Genomic DNA, 21639 nt, shown 5'->3' on the forward strand with positions numbered 1-21639 from the left:
TTTATATGCTTTCATTATCAGAGACTAGATTCCACTTTTTTCCTTTTTTTTTTTTTTTTTTTTTTTTTAACTCACTTCACCTGCACATGGTCACCTGCATTCACCCTAATAACTCGAGCTTCTCTCAGTCTGTATTTTCATCTGTATGGTCTGTACAGTCCATACTTTTAGTGACCAATGCTTTTGAAACACTAATTCCAGTTCCATTTAAATACAATCCATTAACCTTATATACGTCCTGTCCATGAAATTCAGCATTAAGTCTACAAAATGCAGTCTATTACTTAAGCAAAACCTATATAATCATGGTCCTCCACCTCAACTCATCTCTATCGTGCTGTGGCAACAAACTTGATCTTTCTTTCTTACTATTTGTTTCACTTTTTTCAATAACTTTCATATCTTCTCTCACTTCATGAATAATATAACATCAAAGAAGGGACAATTTGCACAATAATAAGCATACCAATAGTAAGATTAAAAACAAAATCTTTGCAATTCAGAAATCATACCTGGATGAGCATCAAGGTCTATAGAAACGAAATTAGCAGGAAACAAACCAACACCTCTTTGGTTAGAACCCTTCCACCAATTTTTATCTCTAAAAAATAAACAAAAAAAAACATATATATATATATATATATATATATATATATATATAAATAAATTACAGTAAAGATTGGATAATGCAGAATGTGAATAAAAAGTACAAATATTTCCAATGATAACTGCAATTTTTAAAACAGTGAAGCATACACAGAAAATTTATGATTTACTAATACACTAATTTATGATCCATTAATTCAAATAATGGAATCGATTGGTAGAGCCTCTGCTACTAATCGCTTAGTTAAGAAAGTTTGAGCGCAGTTAGTAGTTGGAAGGGGAACAATTGTTCGATGCTGTTGGCACACTCTCCCTTGATGAGTCTTTGGACTCCCTAGAGGTGTCAAATAATAATAATAATGAGACTAATTATCTGTTGTTAAATTATTTAGTTAATTTAATTCTTTATAACAGTACAATGATTTATAAATTATCCAAATATCAGTTATATAATTTTTAAAGCCACTTAGTTCCATGTTTCATCAGAGAGGTGTGATATTTCTTTCAAAGAATATTAATTGGGATTTGTGTCATTTTTTCTCTTGTGAATATAGCCATTTAAGAACAAACTAATAATTGCAACTCTTCACTTTTACATATGTATCATCATCAAATTCCTGCCATGTACCCTCAAGGGGTGTATAGGATATGATAGTACTACATGAAAAATCTACATCATTACCAACTGCCTATCTACAACTTCCCTCCAAATCAGTCTGTTACTTGTCAAGACTCCAACATTATCAGATCTTAATCACTTAAGGAATTGAACAACGTAGAAACGAATATAATTAAATTACCCTTTAATAAATATTTCCGATATTTCGGCAATGTCACGTTGCCATTTTCAAAAGGAACTTACAAAAAAAAGGCACGTGCATGTAGGCAATACAACACAGTAACTGGGAATGAAGAGATGAAGCTATTGTTCTCCTAAAATTCCTGATGGTGCCCTCTAGGGCTAAGTAGGTGTTCTTGGCTGTTCGGCTGAAGGTCTGCTGATGTAAGCCTCCCAAATTTGGAGCAGTCGCATACAACCAAATTTGTTGAAGTTTGGAGAGTTTCTTAGGCTGAGGCTGATTCCATAAATAGTCTTTCGAATTTGTATTTGCTACGGTGTATTACTGTAGCTTTCTTGCACCGCATTCTGTGGCGTGTATCCAGAGCATGGTCTGCAAGACCAGAATGTCTGTACTTGTGAAAGCAGATGTAGTACTTGTGTTCAGAAATTCTGATATTCGCTGTCCTGCTTGTTTGGCCAAAGTAAGACAGTTTACAACTGCAAGGGACCTGGTATACACCAGGTAGGTCTAGGGGAAGTGGTTGGATATTATGATCCAGATCGAACACGGAATCCGCCAACTTCCACACCAAATCACCAACAGTGTAAGACTGGATGTAGCTTATGTTGTCTCCAAAGCAAGACAACCAAAAACCAACATATCCAACAAGGAATATAAAGAAAGCTCTACAGGAAATGAGGAATAATAAAGAATTAGTTATCACTAAAGCAGATAAGGGAAATGCAACTGTGGTACTTAACCAAAAAGGACTACACAGATAAGCTTAATGCTCTTCTATTAGATCGGGCTACTTACCTCCCTATCGAATACAATCCCACCAACTCACAAATTAGAAAACTTCACAGGCTCCTTAAGAAAGTCACTTTTTGGTCTGTAGAAGTTACCAACAGATTAAAGCCATTTAACTCTATACCCCCACCCCCATATTTACGGATTCCCAAAAATACAAATTAGCTAAACATTTGTCCAAAGAGCTCACACACTATACTGGCAACACACCATCACACATAAAAAACTCAGCCCACTTTAAAGCCAGCATAGAAAACCTTACACTCCAACATACTGACATAATGGTCAGCTTAGACGTCTCCTCCATATTCCCAAATGTCCCACTCAAAGAAACTTTACAGCTAATCCTAGCTAAATTTTCTCCCGATATCTCAGCCCTATTTCAGTTCACAATGAACTCAGGCTAATTCGTTTGACAGGGAAAATTCTATAAACAAATAGAGGGGACAGCCATGGGTTCACCACTCTCCCCACCCTTGGCCAATTTCTTTATGGAGACCTTTGAAGAAAAAGCCTTACCTCTGTCCCACAAAAACCAACCATATGGCTTCACTAGGTTGATGATGTGTTCGCTATTTGGCCACAAGGCTCTGAAACACTCCTCTCCTTCTTAACACACTGAAACAACCAACACCCCAGAATCAAGTGCACCCAGGAAAAAGGGGAAAACAACAGCCTCCCTTTCTTAGACACACTAGTCACCAGCCAGACTGATGGAACCTTGGTTTTCTCAGTTTATAGAAAACCCACCCACCCATTCAGGCAGATACATTCACCAACAATTCCCCCCCCCACACACACACACAACAATATGGAGTGCTGAAAACACTATACAACAGGGGTAAACTAATATGTTCTAACGACATGGCCCTAAAAATTGAACTAAATCACATCCTCAACACTTTCTCAGCCGATGGCTATCCCCCACCAAAAAAATCCAAAAAATATTAAAACCTACAAACCACAGCCCCTCCCCCCCCACCAAAAAAAATGATTACTCTAAATCCATCACCATTCCCTACATCCGAGGCACCTCGAAAAAAATTACCAAAATCTTAAAAAAAAAAAAAAAACATTAACTGACCTCCTGTTATAAGCCTTACAGAAAATTGGCATCCCTTATCTGCTCCACCAAAGACCAACCACTTCCGCTAGACCTACCTGGTGTATACAAGGTCCCTTGCAGTTGTAAACTGTCTTACTTTGGCCAAACAGGCAGGACAGCGAATATCAGAATTTCTGAACACAAGGACTACATCTGTTTTCACAAGTACAGCCATTCTGGTCTTGCAGACCATGCTCTGGATACACACTACAGAATACGGTGGAAGAAAGCTACAGTAATACACCGTAGCAAATACAAATTCGAAAGACTATTTATGGAATCAGCCTCAGCCCTAAGAAACTCTCCAAACTTCAACAAACTTGGTTGTATGCGACTGCCCCAAATTTGGGAGGCTTACATCAGCAGACCTTCAGCCCAACAGCCAAGAACACCTACTTAGCCCACTAGAGGGCACCATGAGGACTTTTAGGAGAACAATAGCTTCATCTCTTCATTTTCAGCTACTGTGTTGTATTGCCAACGTGCACGTGCTTTTTTTTTGTAAGTTCCTTTTGAAAATGGCAACGTGACATTGCCAAAATATTGGAAATATTTATTAAAGTGTAATTTAATTTATATTCGTATCTACGTTGTTCAATTCCTTAAGTGATTTAGTAATGCATAACCAACGTATATGCTGGTCTACAAGAATCAATTATCAGATCTCATAGTTCTGTCGTCTAAGGCACTGTGTACCCTATCAAACCACCTATATCTTGGTCTTCCTCTGGGTCGTTTTCCTGCCAACCTGGCACAGAACACTTGTTTTGCCAATCTTCCCTTGCCCATTCTGTTTAAATGACCATACCACTTGAGATTAGCTCTGCTAACGCATTCCTGGATGCTGACAATGTCAAGTTCTTTCCTAATATCCTCATTATTAATATGATATTACCATTGATGCCATCTCTTCACGCATGTAATCCTTCTCAGGACTCTCATATCTGTGGTCTCTAGTCTTTGGTCAAATGTTTTACTTCTAACCCAGCTGTCAGATTCATAAGTTAAAACTGGTTTGAACTGTCTTGTATTTACTGTTCCGACTAATTTCTCTCTTATTCCATATGAATTTATTCAATTGACTTCCTACTATACCAGCTTTATTGATTTTGTTGTTCATTTCCATATTTAATTAACCATCTTCACTAAAAATCGTGCCTAAGTAGATGAAATGTTTTACTTGTTCCACAGGTTCTCCGTTCACAATGCAGTTGACATTTTCAACGATTCTGCCTATTTTCATTGTCTTTGTCTTTTTATTGCTGACCTTCATACCTATTACAACAGTTATTCAATTTAGTCAGGGAATCTTGCAGACTTGTCGCAGATTTATTTAGAAGTATAACATCGTCTGCATAAAGCAAAAAGCTGTGATTAACATCACCAATTTTGATATCAAGTTTAATACAACTTTCCTTCATAATGTTATCCATATAGATAATAACAAAGGGGATAATGTACATCCTTGTCTCACACCAGATTTAACATTAAACCATCTTCCTGTAGTCAGCGGATTTTGCAGACTTGTAGCAGATTTATTTAGAAGTATAACATCGTCTGCATAAAGCAAAGAGCTGTGATTAACATCACCAATTTTGATATCAAGTTTAATACAACTTTCCTTCATAATGTTATCCATATAGATAATAACAGAGGGGATAATGTACATCCTTGTCTCACACCAGAGTTAACATTAACCCATCTTCCTGTACTTCCTTCAGTTCTAACTGCTGACTTACAACTCAAATAAAGACTAAGTATTGCTTGATATAATGCTCCATTGACACCATATAACCGTAGCATATTGAATAGCTTCTCTCTTGGCACCTTATGAAATGCCTTTTCCAGATCTACAAAACTCAAATAGAGATCTTTGTTATATTCCCATGATTCCTCCACTATTTGTAATAAAGTGACGATCTGATCCTGACAGCCTCTGTTTGGCCGTAATCCAGCTTGTTCTTCACCAAGCTTTTCTTCTACAATTCTTCTCAACCGTTTCTCAAGTATACTTGCATATATCTTACCAGGAACACTCAGTAGGGAAATGCCTCCGTAATTCTCATATTCAGTTTTATTAACCTTTTTATATATGGGTACAATTAGAGCTCTACTCCAATCATCGGGAATTCGTCCCTCTGTCCTATGCAGTGCAGGCACTGCAAGACTTTTATACCACCATACTTCAGCATTTCTGGTCGAAAATCATCTACTCCTGCTGCCTTTCCACATTTCAAGCCTTTGATGGCTTTTTCTACTTCAAGTATGGATATGTATTCCTGACTGCATGCCTGGTCAGTGTTTTTTACCACTGTGCTATCATCACTGCTTGTTTCATTTAACAGCCTTTCAAAGTAATTACTCCACACTTCAAGGATATCTTTTTCTCCAGTTTCATTTCACCTTTATCATCTCTAACTCCTTTTACAGCACTCTTTCCTCCATTCCTAAGCTTCTTCAACAACCTCCAGAATATTTTGTCACCTTCTTGATATTTATTTTCTATATTCTTGCCAAAGTCCTCCCATGACTTTTCTTTAGCTAGTTTTACACAGTGTTTAGCATTCTTGCATTTGTCTCTGTATTCTCTAAGAGAACAAGCTGACTTATTTGACAGCAACTTTTGATATGCTTTCTTCTTTTCCTTCAACTTCCTCTTTAACTTCCTGTGTCCACCAGGGAGTTCTGATTTTTCTATCCTTGCAGACAACCTCACCACATGCCTTTCTGGCAGAATCAATGAATGTTTTCTTCAGAGTTTGCCACTGAATCTCCAAGGTTTGATTCCTGTTCTCAAACTCTTTCATTTTTTCTTCAATAATCTTTGTGTATTTTAGTCTACAGTTCACATCTGAGAGTTGCTCAACTTTTATTCGCTTTAAAACTTTCTTACATGTTATTCTTTTCAATATGAAATTCAATTTTATCCTGCTCAAGACTAAATAGTGATCACTTCCAATTTCCAATCCTCTGTACTTACAACTCAAATAACTGTACACTCTGGTGTACTGCACCAGGGAGAAAACATCAACAATAACGTAGTCAATGAGAATTTTCTTATTCCTTGCCTCTTCTCTCCATGTGAATTTGTGCACATTTTTATGTTGGAACATGGTGTTAGTAATAACCAGTCCATGTCCTGAGCAGAAATCCAACAGATATTTGTCATTATTATTAGCTTTACTCTTTTCTCCAAATTTTCCCAAAATATTTTTTGTATGTTTGACAATCATTTCCTACTCTGCTATTTAGATCCCCAACAAGGCCCAACTTTTTCTTTTTCATTGTGTCAGTTGCTTTTTCTAAAGCGTCAAAAAATTCCTCCACTTCTACCTTAGTAGAACCTTCTGTGGGACAATAGGCACAAATAAGTCTCACTGTCCTGTTCCCCATTCTCATATTTGCCCACATTACTCTACTTGAGACTGACTGCCATTCAAGAAGATTAGCCTCGTATGTAGTGTTGAATACTATGGCTACTCCTTTTCCTTCATTGTCATTGCCTGAATATAACATTTTGTATTTATTGCTCAGAAAGGTCTCACCAGTTTTGGTCTTTTATGTTTCAGTCACCCCTATTATGTTGATCTGGTACTTATCTAATTCCTCAGCTAGCTCCATTTCTTTGCCATTCAGGCTTTTTACGTTGACAGTACCGATCTTTAACTCTGGTGATGTTATGTTGGGGTTTGTTTTCAGATTTGTTCCAGTAGCTCGCATTTCACTGTTCACCTTGGTTCCCTGGCGAAAACAATGGGGGGGGGGGGGCCTCGTTTAACAGTGCGATGCCCCAGCGGGCATGAAATCTTGTCATGTTGTACCATCATTTTTTATTTTGGTTTAGCCAATAAGAATACAATTTGGTTGGCTAAATCCCAAATTGCCAGCTCATCCTCATTCGTTCAGTATCCAAGTAGATACCCAACAGGGTGCACCACCACGAGAAAGTAAGGATTGGACATTAGGTCAGAAGCCCTGGTCGGTTTTCCGCATTCCTTTAAAGGCTAAGTGGAGGTCTCCTCTCAGTTATACAGCTTTGATCCTTAAGCACTCCTCCATGGGATCCTTCAGTAATCATAATAATAAACCAAGATCCCTTGCCTCTGCAGTTTCTTGTCTCTAATCATGCCAAAGTGCATAACTTTACACTTACTAATATTAAATTGACAGCCATTTTCATTTGCCCAAATTTGAAGTCTATTCAAATCATTTTGTAATTGCTGATTATCAGTAGCACCTCTGATTGCCCTGCCTATCTTCACATCATCAGCAATCAATTGCACATCTGATGTTAGATCCTTCCTAATGTTATTAACGTATAGATTGAACAATAATGACCCAAGGACTGAACCCTGAGGTACATCATTTTAAATCTGGCAGATTCACACCACTGTATACCACTTTTTGATATCTGTCTGTCAACCATCTCCTGATCCAAGTCAAGAATTTATATTCCAATCCCATATTTTCCAGTTTATGCAACAGCCTTTCGTGTAGTAGCCTATCAAATGCCTTAGAAAAATCCAACATTATTATATTGTATCATTGTATCCATTCCCTTTATCCAACTTGGCCATAACATTGTTATAAAATATGAGCAAATTGCTAAAACATGACCTTCCTTTAGAAACCCATGTTGTTCCTTGCAGAGTACAGAATGTTTGTCTACCCATTTCTGTATGCGAGTTCTTACTAACTTCTCTGAAATCTTCACTACCACACCAGAGATACTGATAGGTCGGTGTGTTAGACACATCAGTTTTTGTACCAACATTGTACCATGGAACTATCATACATTCCTTCCATTCCTGAGCTAAGACTTAAGTTATGCAAACATGTGAAAATTCGGCTGAATATTCCTTTATCAAATGGGCTGATATTCCATCTTTCCCTAAAGCAAATTCTTATCCATTTATTGTACAATGAAACCTGTAGAGAATTCATAACTAAACAAACACACACCCAGTAATAAGTTTTAATAAGTAAATATTTCATCCTAAGTATCATAGGACATTGTCAGTACAGTTAATTCAAATAATACTAAGAATGACATACAGTTAGGGCACATGATTACAATGGAATCCCAATATGCGTGCAGTAGCATGTCATAGAATTAAATTAAACTATATATCTGGAGGGAAAAAAAAGATTACATTAAAATAAGATAACATATATAAAAATTATTTCACACAATTTTATATGACAATTTCCCATACTTTAGGGATAGCAAGAACGTCATTATAGTTTAGATTTGGTCTGTGAAGTAGGGCTTCAGCACTTTCTTAATAGAAACATTCATGTTTATATAAAGATCTATGTAGAAGTTTGGTCTTTTTCCAATGGATCCCATGGTTTGGGTTTTCAACTCCATGTTGTGCGAGGCCAGATTTCTGCAGTTTGATAAGACGCATATGGTCTTCATGTTCAGAAATGTGTTTATGAGCAGATCTACCTGTCTGTCCATAGTAAGACAATTTACAGGGGCATGGTACTTCGTACACGCCAGGTAGCATCAGAGGTGAGAGTTTGTCTTTAGGAGAAGGTAACAAGTTATAGATCTATTGATTGGTTTGTATGTAGTAGCAAGTTTGTATTTCTTCATAATATTTGAAAGACGTTTGGAGATGCCTTTGACATAAGGTATGGGAATCCTATTCTTGTCTAGGTTGATGTGTGGGGAAGTGACTGATGAATTTTTGAGTTGTTTTAGGATTGTATCAATTTAATATGACTGTATTTTTGATTATTTCCAATTATTACTTTAGAGATTCTTCAGAGGAGCAGAATCTGTGCGCTCTGGTTACTAATGATTTCATGATGCCAAATTTTTGAGATGGATGATGAGCAGAAGTATTGTGAATGTAGCGACCTGAAAATGTCGGCTTGCGATAGACAGAAGTAGAGATGGAATCATCTTCTTTTCTTTGGATGTGCAAATCTTGAATTTGCACATCCGGGTGTAAAAACAAATCGTGAATTTATTTTTACACCCAGATACTTCACTTGGAAAAAGAAAATTTACAAGCAAGAGGAAGGAACAGCAATGGGATCTATCTTATCACCAAACTTAGCCAACCTGTTTATAGAATACCTTGAAAAAAAAATGTTCATGTCTAAACCCAAACCAAAAATTTGGCTATGGTATGTTGATGACGTCTTTGATGTTTGGGGTCATTCCGAACAAGAACTACACCTGTTTCTAGATAAAATAAACCTTCTTCATCCTCACATCAAATTCATGCTAGAAAATGAATCTCCACAGGGTATCTCCTTTCTGGATTTACACATCCAAAGAAAAGAAGATGGTTCCAACTCCACTTCTGTCTATCACAAGCCAACATTTTCAGGTCGCTACATTCTCAATTCTTCTGCTCATCATCCATCTCAAAAATTTGGCATCATTAAATCATTAGTAATTTTTTATAAAATAATATATAATTTATTAAATATTTTATAATATTTTAATTTAATTCTATAACACGTTACTGCATGCATATTGGGATTCCATTGTAATCATGCACCCTAACTGTATGTCATTCCTAGTATTGTTTGAATTAACTGTACTGACAATGTCCTATGATACTTAGGATGAAATATTTACTTATTAAAACTTTTACTGTAAATTCTTATCCAGGTCATGCAACAGCTCTTCAACCTCATTTTCATGAATCTCTAACTCTTCATCCAATGTAGCAGTAGCACTGTGCACGACGTTACATACACCTGGTTGATGTATCTTGGCAAAGTGAGCACTCATTATTTTAACAATCTCATTAGCTTCCGACACTTGAGTACCATCTGCATTCAATAAAGTTATTCTTCCACATTTATTCTTTCTTTTGCTTGTGGCATAACGACAAAATTCTTCTGGATTGCCTTTAGTTTGCATACCCAATATCTTTTCATACTCCAATTTAGCTTTACAATTTAGCCAAAATAAAAAATGATGGTACAACATGACAAAATTTCATGCCGGCTGGGGCTTCGCCCGGTTAAACAAGGCTCCCGTTGTTTTCGCCAGGGAACCAGGGTGAACAGCGAAAAGTCAGCTACTGGAACAAATCTGAAAACAAACCCCAACTCAACATCACCAGAGTTAAAGATCAGTACTATCAACGTAAGAAGCCTGAATGGCAAAGAAATGGAGCTAGCTGAGGAATTAGATAAGTACCAGATCGACATAATAGGGGTGACTGAAACAAAAAAGACCAAAACTGGTGAGATCTTTCTGAGCAATAAATACAAAATCTTATATTCAGGCAATGACAATGAAGGAAAAGAAGGAGTAGCCATAGTATTCAACACTACATATGAGGCTAATCTTCTTGAATGGCAGTCAGTCTCAAGTAGAGTAATGTGGGAAAATATGAGAATGGGGAACTGGCCAATGAGACTTATTTGTGCCTATGGTCCCACAGAAGGTTCTACTAAGGTAGAAGTAGAGGAATTTTTTGAAGTGGTGGAATTTTTTGACGCTTTAGAAAAAGCAACTGACACAATGAAAAAGGAAAAGTTGGTCCTTGTTGGGGATCTAAATAGCAGAGTAGGAAATGACTGTGAGACATACAAAAATATTTTGGGAAAATTTGGAGAAAAGAGCAAAGCTAATAATAATGGCAAATATCTGTTGGATTTCTGCTCAGGACATGGACTGGTTATTACTAACACCATGTTCCAACATAAAATTGTGCACAAATTCACATGGAGAGAAGAAGCTAGGAATAAGAAAAGTCTCATTGACTATGTTATTGTTGATAGTGATGTCTTTTCCTTGGTGCAGGACACCAGAGTGTACAGAGGATTTGAAATTGGAAGTGATCACTATTTAGTCTTGAGCAGGATAAAATTGAATTTAATATTGAAAAGAATAACATGTAAGAAAGTTTTAAAGCGAATAAAAGTTGAGCAGCTCTCAGATGTGAACTGTAGACTAAAATACAGAAAGATTATTGAAAAGAAAATGAAAGAGTTTGAGAACTGGAATCAAACCTTGGAGATTCAGTGGTAAACTCTGAAGAAAACATTGATTGATTCTGCCAGAGAGGCATGTGGTGAGGTTGTGTGCAAGGATAAAAAAATCAGAACTCCCTGGTGGACACAGGAAGTTAAAGAGGCAGTGAAGGAAAAGAAGAAAGCATATCAAAAGTTCCTGGTAAATAAGTCAGCTTTTACTCTTACAAAATACAGAGACAAATGTAAGAAAGCTAAACAGTGTGTAAAACTAGCTAAACAAAAGTTATGGGAGGACTTCGGCAAGAATATGGAAAATAAATATCAAGAAGGTGGCAAAATATTCTGGAGGTTGTTGAAGAAGCTTAGGAATGGATGAAAGAGTGCTGTAAAAGGAGTTAGAGATGATAAAGGTGACATGAAAACAGGAGAAAAAGATATCCTTGAAGTATGGAGTAATTACTTTGAAAAACTGCTAAATGAAACAAGCAGTGATGACAGCACAGTGATAAAATACACTGACCAGGCATGGAGTCAGGAATACATATCCATACTTGAAGTAGAAAAAGCCATCAAAGGCTTGAAATGTGGAAAGGCAGCAGGAGTAGATGATATTCGACCAGAAATGCTGAAGTATGGTGGTATAAAAGTCTTACAGTGCACTGCATAGTTCAGAAAGCCTGGACAGAGGGACGAATTCACGATGATTGGAGTAGAGCTCTCATAGTACCCATATATAAAAAAGGAAATAAAACTGAATGTGAGAATTACAGAGGTATTTCCCTACTGAGTGTTCCTGGCAAGATCTATGCAAGTATACTTGAGAAACGGTTGAGAAGAATTGTGGAAGAAAAGCTTGGTGAAGAACAAGCTGGATTCAGGCCAAATAGAGGCTGTCAGGATCAGATCTTCACTTTACGACAAACAGTCGAGAAAGCATGGGAATATAACAAAGATCTGTATTTAAGTTTTGTCGATCTGGAAAAGGCATATGACAAGGTGCCAAGAGAGAAGCTATACAATACGCCGCAGTTATATGGTGTCAATGGGACATTATATCAAGCAATACTAAGTCTTTATTTGAGTTGTAAGTCAGCAGTTAGAATTGAAGGAAGTACAGGAAGATGGTTTAATGCTAAATCTAGTGTGAGACAAGGATGTACATTATCCCCTCTGTTATTCATTATCTATATGGATCACATTATGAAGGAAAGTGGTATTAAACCTGATATCAAAATTGGAGATGTTAATGTCAGCTCTTTGCTTTATGCGGATGATGTTATACTTCTAAATAAATCCGCTACAAGTCTGCAAGATTCTCTGACTAAATTTAATAGCTGTTGTAATAAATATGGTATGAAGGTCAGCAATAAAAAGACAAAGACAATGAAAATAGGCAGAATCATTGAAAATGTCAACTGTGTTGTGAATGGAGAACCTGTGGAACAAGTAAAACATTTCAGCTACTTATGCACAATTTTTACTGAAGATGGTAAATTAAATATAGAAATAGACAACAGAATCAGCAAAGCTGGTATCGTGGGAAGTCAATTGAATAAATTCATATGGAATAAGAGAGAAATTAGTCGGAACACTAAATTAGCTGTATACAAGACAGTGTTCAAACCAGTTTTAACTTATGGATCTGAGAGCTGGGTCAGAAGTAAAATACTTGACCAAAGACTAGAGACCGCAGATATGAGAGTCCTGAGAAAGATTATAGGTGTGAACAGATGGCATCAATGGCAATATCATATTAAAAACGAGGATATTAGGAAAGAACTTGACATTGTCAGCATCCAGGAATGCATTAGCAGAGCTAATCTAATGTGGTATGGTCACTTAAATAGAATGGGAGAGGAAAGATTAGCAAAACAAGTGTTCTCTGCCAGGTTGGCAGGAAAACGACCCAGAGGAAGACCAAGATATAGGTGGATTGATACGGTACAAAGTGCCTTAGACGATAGAAATATAAGATCTGATAATGTTGGAGTCTTGACAAGTAACAGACTGATTTGGAGGAAAACTGTAGATAGGAAGTTAGTAATGATGTAATTTTTTTCATGTAGTACTGTCATATCCTGTACACCCCTTGAGGGTACATGGCAGGAATTTGATGATGATGATGATGATGATTTAGCTTTACTCACAATTCTCGTTACTTTTCTGGGCCTGAGCTTTATATATTTCATAACTCCTCTCACTCTTATTCTCAGGATATTCTTTCCACGTCATCTTCTTCTTGTGGATTTCTTGCTTAATAAGGCTGGACATCCATTTCACTCCCAACCTATTTATTCTTCGAACACTAGGGATACATTCAGATACTTCCTCATTTAAGCACTTTTTTCAAAGATTCTCATGCATTGCTGACATTTTTCCCATTCAGTGGCTGATACCATGGGACCAAAGATAGTATTATCCCAAGTTGATCATAATTTCCACTTTGTAGTTCATCATGTAACCTGTTTTAATCGGAGCATCAATATAATTAGATACTTCCCAAGAAAGTACAGCATGATCACTGTCACCAATTGGTGGTAAAAGGCATATTCTTGACAGAGACCTCTTCGGATGCTATGAGCAAATCCAACACTCTTTGACCTTCAGTTCATCTTTCTTTGATATTCTTGCATGCCTATTCATCTTCCAAGTCTAAACCACATGGTCACGCTCTCCAACTGGGGGCAGAGATGCCATCTCAGTTATTATCAGTTCATCTGCTATGACCAAATCCAAAACTCCTGAACCTTATGTTCATTCTGCTACATGTTGCCTAAGACATTTGTTCCTCAAGAATTCTAGAAATTCTATTCCCTTATTATTACATGCAGTTTCCTCTTCCCAATTTATAGTGCTGTAGTTAAAATCTCCAATAACCATCATTCTTCTTGCACTTGCCAAGCTCAAACTGCCTAAACATTTCCTGATCCTCACTCTCTATGCTCCCTTGCTTGTAGCAACACCACACTAAATATCCTGTTTTATGCACCTCTGCCTGACACCATATGCTTTCAAAACCATTAGTGCCTTTGCCTTTCAAATCCTCCACTCTGAGAGGACATAAGTCGCCACTTATCATAAGCAGTACTTCACCACCGTGTTTTCCCTTCCTATTTCGAAAAAATGCTGTACCCTGCTACTTCTATTCCTGTTAGTATATCATCTTCCATCAACCATGTCTCAGAGACCCCAATATTCTTTGTACCAGCTAATGCTATCAGCACCACCAATTCATCTCCTTTATTATGGATACTCCTGCCATTAGTATAAAGAATCAAGGCAATGAAACAGATGGGATTGGATAACAGACTTCTGAATTGGATTGGTGACTGCCTGTCAGATAGGTATATCAGTCAGTTGTAAATGGGAATGCAGTATCCTGAAAGAGAAAAGTCACTAGTGGTGTATTGCAGGTCGGTTTTGGGACCAATTTGTTCAATTTATATATTAATGATACTGGGATGGGTTTAAATGGTGATATGCAGCTGTTTGCAGATATTCTGGCCTTACAGGGGGACTTGAATAGATTGCATGAATGGGCAGGTAAGTGGAACTGTCAGTTCAATGTTGCAAAATGTAAGGTTTGAAATTTAGTAAACAGTGATGGGATGCAAACTATACACTTGGTGGGGATACTTTAAAGGAAGCAGAGGAGATGAGAGATCTGGGAGTGGTGGGGACAAGGACCTGAAATTCAGGGGCCACACTGCACAAGTTGTGAAGACATCACATTGGATAATGGCAATGATGCGGAGGATCGTGACATGCAAAAACAAAGAGGTTATGATGCCATTGAAGGCCTTGATCAAACCTAATATGGATTATTGTGCACAGATTTGGTCACTGTGTTTTCATGGTGATGAAGATATGTAAGGTTAAAAATGGTCCAGAGAAGATTCACATAGGTGGTCAGTAGTCTTTGGAACATACAGTGTGAGGATAGATTGAGAGAATGTAAACTGCAAAGCCTTGTGAATAGGAGGAGGAGGGATATGATTGAAACATATAAGCTAGTCAGGGGTTGTTATCAGGTTGACATGGAAGAGATTTTTCATAGAAGGTTAGAGGGGGGAAGGGGGCTGAGATAGAATAAGAGGCCATCCCTGGAAATTGTATAAGGAGGGTGTGAACAGAGGAGTGAGGAGCAGGTTCTTTACATGGAGAGTGGTTGGTGAGTGAAATGCATCATTTCCTGATGTGTTATGAATGTAAATACATTGAATCAGTTTAAGGCACAGTTGGATGAGGTTGCATGTGGTAGTGTATACCTTCCATGATGAGTCTCTAACTCCATGGCAGTCAGATGTTAATAATAATTTCGACTCTGCAAATATTTCTCAAAGCCATGTTGATCCAAAACATATAAATAATTTTGTATTGATATTTTTCAACATCTGCATAAATTACAACAAGAGTACAATGCCACACCAAAACATAATTATAGTTTCTCAGAACCATAACATTTTATAACAGTGGAATAAGTGCAATGCAGAAGTGCAGTGAGCCAAGTTAGATGCCTTGAGTGGGCATTCAAAATAATACAGCAGTGACCAGAGACAATGGTAGATCTATGTATATTACCAATGCGGTGCTTCTGTATGATTTTACTTTTTTCTAATGCTGTTATAATTAAAACTAGAATGAATGTAAATGCTTCCAATCTAGTATTAATTATACATATTTAAAAGCAAGCATGAAAATTCGGTTTTTTTTGGAGAGGGGGGAGGAAGAGGTTATAACACAAGTACTGCAGAGGAAATGCACTGCTGTCTCATGTGGGTGACAAGATTTGTAGTAAGAATTTAAGAAACAGTGAAAATTACAAAATCAATCTGTGTGACTTTCTGCAATGACAGGCCTATTGTTCCATTTATTCCACATGTATCCTTTATTCCATTCAAATGGAATGGAATAAAGGATATACATTTTCAACCACATCATAATACAGAAGTAGCTAGATATGATGCTATTATTTCAAACATTCCAATAACTTTCTCACCTGTCATCAAGAACAAGTATTATTTCTCCTGCTTTGAAAGTCAGTTCATTGTCTTCAACAGCTTCAAAATCATATAAAGCTCTTACTTTGGAAGGTTCTACCTCTGGGACCTCAGATTCTGAGGAGATCCGAGTATTTTGAAAAAGATGCAAATCTTCAATGAAACCACCAGTCTCTTTAAGGGAATTTTCTATAGCTGAAAATCACAACGTTATTCAAATTACAGCTATATATATATATATATATATATATATATTAACATATGGCAGTTTAGAAAATTGATTTCGTATTATATTAACAGTATCCTTACTATACTTACTTTGTAGGGGTAACAATGTCAACCCCACACATACGGTTGATATTAATCTTAATATCGACTCCATGTTTTTTAGGTTGACAATTGCATCATGACAATTTGAGGTGGTGTACCAAAAGCTTTCATAAAAATGATGTCCCGAAAAGGGTATCCAGTATTCAGGTATCCATAATAGATGACTTCTTTCTGTTTTTAAATAACTTTTACAGCACATACATAAGAAAAAATATATAGAATTTTATTCAAAAACTCCAATACACTCCATTCAACATTATCTGGACATCATCAGGCAGACAGACCATTAACTACATTGAAAACATTAATTGCAATGAGTTGTAAATCATGCATATACTTACTCATGTCTCGGTCACAAATGAAGTATATGATTACACTATTAGAGTTCAATGGTCTATCTCTCTGATGATGATGTCCATGTAACGTTGGATGAAATACAGCATGGCAGGAAAAAAAAAAAAAAAAAACAGTACTGAATAACTGTTCAAAGTTAATCAGTTATGTTGAAGTTGAGTAGTTTTTTTTTTTTTTTGAGCTATATTAGAGTTTTTGAATAAAATTCTATATTTTTTGTTACATGTGTAAAGCTGTGAAAGCTATTTAAATGTCTAGTACACAAGTTCTATTAAAACTATTCTGGATATTTTGTTTCTACCCTATGCTTTCTTGAACCACTTGGGTGAAAACTGTTTGGAGATGACTGTTCAGAGGACAATAGTAGACAGGGTGAATAATGATAAGAAGTTGACTCAGCAAGTTTGAAGTAGGCTATAAATGGGCTATCAACCAACAGTTGATTGTGTTTTTACTGACTTAAAGTGAAGGAATGATGGAAGCCCATTCACTAACATGATATCCTTGAAAATACCTATACAAAAAGATGCAAGATAGAAATAAAACAACCAGAAGGCATCTGCTAACTGGATGGCCCTCTTCAACATCAAGTATTTTTATGAAGGCTTTTGGTGCACCCAGCCCAGATGCAAGAACATGTCTTGAACGAAAGAGGACACCAACTGTTTTATAGGAAGAGCCTCTGCAGTTCATTCAGTTTTGAAGATGCCCATTTACTGGAAAGATCTGGGTTCGAATCCTATTAAGGATGCAAAGAAAGGATGCGAGAACAATATTCTAATACTGATAGATTAAAAGTATGAGGAGTTAAATTGTATGCAGGTAAGAAAATGTCTTGAATCGATACAAAATTAATAACAGAAAACTCACGTACAAAGATTATTTAATAGTATAATTTTCGCCTATGTGTCACAGGCATCTTCAGTACATTTTAAGCTCAAATTAAACAATAACTGACAATTCCAGAAAGCGCCACCTAAGTAGCTGGAGTAAGATAACTAAAAAGGTCAATAAATTTCCTTAAAACAAAACAAAAACAAAAAAAAATCAATACAATAAAAAGTTAGGAAAGATTAGCTGATTTATAAAGTACTTACGTCTATCCCATAAATGGGATAGACGTAAGCAGTCGGATCTGTTTAAGTTAGGAGAATGAAGTAGAGTTTCACATGTTTCTTTATAAAGGCGTTCAATAAGGAACTGACTTTTGTGAAGAACTTTAGTCTTTCTCCAATGAATTCTATGTCTAGTGAAGATGGCATGTTCTGCAAGTCTAGACTTTTCAGGTTTAAAGTATTCAATATAAGATTGGTGTTCTTCTAGCTGAATAGAGGCAGATCTTCCCGTTTGTCCGAAATAAGATAATTCACAAGAGCATGGAATCTGGTAGACACCTGGATGATTAAGATGTCAAAGCTTGTCCTCAGGAGAAGTGAGAAAGGTGGAGATTTTTCTAAACCGTCGAAAGGCAACAAAAATATTCAGTGGTTTTAAAACTTTTGCTATACGTTCACTAATGCCTTGTACATAAGGGATAGGAATGCACGTTATTTCTTCTGTATTTGAAGAGGAAGACATATTAAAACTACTCAAAGCTCTTTTAATGAAGCAATTCTTATAACCATTAGATAGAAAGGAAGAAGTTATATATTGCAGTTCTTTCTGTAAAAGATCGTCTGAAGAACAAAAGGAGTGGGCCCGATGAACCATGTTTTAATAGTTCTTGCCTTTTGACTGAGATGGTGATGAGATTCAGCATGGATATAATGGCCAGTATGAGTCGTCTTTCTATAGACTGAGAAATGTAGGTTACCATCTGGTTGACGAAGAATTAGAAGATCTAAAAAGGCTAACTGCTTATTTGATTCTACTTCTAAGGTAAACTGGATCCTAGGATGAAGTGCGTTTAACTTAGAGAGAAACTGTTGAAGTTCATCAGAAGAGCCATTCCATACAGCAAAAATGACATTGACATATCTGAACCAATGAGTAGGTCTGGGAGAAATGTTGTCAAAGATATGTTGTTCAAAATGTTCCATAAAGAAATTGGAGATAGCAGGAGAAAGAGGATTGCCCATTGCTGTTCCTTCAATTTGTTGATACAACTTATTTTTAAAGGAAAAATAACCAGAATGTATTATTGAGAGATAAGAGAGAATGGGAATGCAAGAGGAACAGGAAAACTGGGTGAGCCTGAATGGACAGGAGATATCGCACAGACAGGGAGGGAGGGAGGGAGAGAGAGAGAGAGAGAGTGGATGTTGAAAGTAGCAGTGAATGTGTGAATGGAGATGGATTTACCACCTACTTTGCAATGTGGGTAGGAAAGTTGAGACTGAGCAGACATATGTGGTAAACAGTGATGATTGGGCAAGGGCAGGTGTGGTAAGGAAATCTTAACCAACAATTGGCTTGGATAGGACTGGTTATAGACCTAAAAATGAACTTCTGTGTTTGTTTACAAATGCCAGAAATATCAGAAATAAGGGAGATGAAATGATTTCACTGATTGAGTTCATTTGCCCCAAAATTATTGGAATAAGTGAAACATGGTTGAATGAAGATGATATCCTAATGGGAACAGAAATGGAAGGATACAGTATTTTCCACCAGGATTGAAAGGACAAGAAGGAAGAAGTGGTGCTGATGATAGCAGGGGAATTATGTCCACATAAGGTTGACATGAAAGAGGGAAATTGTAGTAATGGTTATAAAGCAATGTGATGTGAGGTGGTGGTTGACAGGAAGACATATTTAGCTGGATGTTGCTATAGGCCAGGGAATGTGGAGTGTGGTGATGAAGAAACATATAAACAACTTGGATTAGCAAACCATACATTACATTAACCAGGCACTATCAGCCCAGGGGAACTTTTGGCTTCACGCACCACATTTCACCACTGGGCACAGTCCTCTGTGACAGTTCACCACGTTCTGGTCTCAAGCCTGACAGCCTGCAGGTCTTCCTTCTCCTGATCTGCCCATCTCCTTCTCCCTGGTGGCCTCCCTGATCGAGGTCAGGCCTCCCACTTGTCTCACAGTCCTTTCGGGGCCCATACGGTACAAGTGCCCCAGCCACTGAAGATGCCGGGCTCGCAGCTCCATCAAGACGTCTGCCGAGTTGTATAAAGCGTGTATGGCAGCATTGGACCGCCTCCTCCAGACTCCGTCTGCCATGACCCCTCCATAGATACGTTGTAGCATCTTGTTCTCGAATACTCTCAGGTGATTGGCTTGTCTCTCCCTGAGAGTCCACGCTTCAGCACCATAGAGGAGAACAGGCCTGATCAAAGTCTTGTATAGTCCCATCTTTGTAGTCCAAGATAGTAAGCACGAGGTGAAAAGGGGATGCATCTAAGGAATGGTAATTATTATGGGGGACTTTAACTATAGCATAGATTGGAATGAAAGACAGCATTTGGGAATAAGTAAAATGAATTTCCCAAGATGTAAAGGAGGGCATGCTAGGATCGAGAGTTTTCGATCTGATCCTTTCATCAGAGGACGTAATTGTGAATGGGATTTTGCACTTTCCTCCAGTTGGTGACAGTGATCATGAAGAGATCACCTGGGTTGTGGCTAACCATATGCAGATCTCTGTGATGAAAAATATATGTGGGAGTACAAGCTTGGAACTATAACATGGAAGGAGCAGTTGAGTGGTAAGGAAATAGATGGTGCTTGGGAATTGACAAACAGTATCAATGTGTGAATGTATTCTGAAGGCCACAAAGGCTGAATACGATGGGTGTAAAATGATTGAATGAGGAGCTTAGGCACGAAATCTGGAATAAGAAGGTACTTTGGAGGAAGTACAAGATGAATAAGGGTAATAATCAGTTACATGAAGAGTATAAAAAACAAGCCAGGAGAGTGACTCAAATAGTAATGGAAACAAAAGTGAGTGCAGTATGAGCAGAAATTGGCAAACCAGATGAAGAAAAACTCTAGACGTTACACATAATATCTATTTTAGATATATGCTCTGGTGTGACTGCAAAATTGAAACCTTTTGTCAGGTGCTCACTTCTGCAGGTGTTAAATTATGATCCGAAAAGTGGAAATATAAGGCATTAATATACAATAGAACTTACCTGCTTAGGTAAGTTCTATTGTACGTATTGTTTATCATATTGTCATATCTTACAGCATAGATGCTGTAAGATATGATGTAGAAATCAAGACACAATGAATCAACCTGGTTGTAGAGCAAACCTTGTGTATTGTACTCTTTCATGTAACATCACTAATTTTAGCAATGTTAAGCAAAAGGTCAATTCCACAGAAACACCACAAAGTAGGAAACATTGCATTGTCCAGAATGTTCAGATATCTTTAAGAGTTCAATGTTCATGGCACCACAGATGTCCGAGGCCAAACCTACTCCAAAACAAAATGACCAAAACAAATGCAAGAAAAGTGACATCATGATAGCTACATACAACATGAGGACAAAAGCAGAGAGAAAGGCAGATGAACTGAAATATGAAATAAGTAAAATGAATTGGGTTGTAATAAGTCTAAGCAAGGTAAAAAGAAAATCAGAAAAATGTATAATACTAAAAATCAAGCCAGTTTTTACTGGAAAGGACCAGAAACAAACAGAGTACCAGGGCTTTCTAATAATCCTCAGCATCACAAACAAGGTTATATGAAAGAATAATAGTACAAATATCAGAAAGAAAAAACAAGTTGTTGT

The 21639-nt window shown here is 37.1% G+C and overlaps 1 protein-coding gene across 1 annotated transcript in view; it reads right to left on the reverse strand.

Annotated features, from left to right (window-relative positions):
• LOC150107048 (signal transducing adapter molecule 2-like) overlaps nt 1-21639 on the reverse strand; it is a 387379-nt gene that overhangs the window by 207040 nt on the left and 158700 nt on the right. Inside the window, exons 7-8 of the mRNA XM_090392915.1 lie at nt 16256-16451; nt 513-601 (exon numbers count right to left, since the gene is read on the reverse strand). Of these exons, the coding sequence (XP_090249041.1) occupies nt 513-601; nt 16256-16451 (285 nt within the window). The remainder of the gene's footprint in view (nt 1-512; nt 602-16255; nt 16452-21639) is intronic.

The sequence above is a fragment of the Typopeltis vanoorti genome, chromosome 5 (assembly GCF_054136105.1).
Source record: "Typopeltis vanoorti isolate ZY-2024b chromosome 5, IOZ_Tvanoo_1.0, whole genome shotgun sequence".
Lineage (NCBI taxonomy): Eukaryota > Metazoa > Arthropoda > Arachnida > Uropygi > Thelyphonidae > Typopeltis > Typopeltis vanoorti.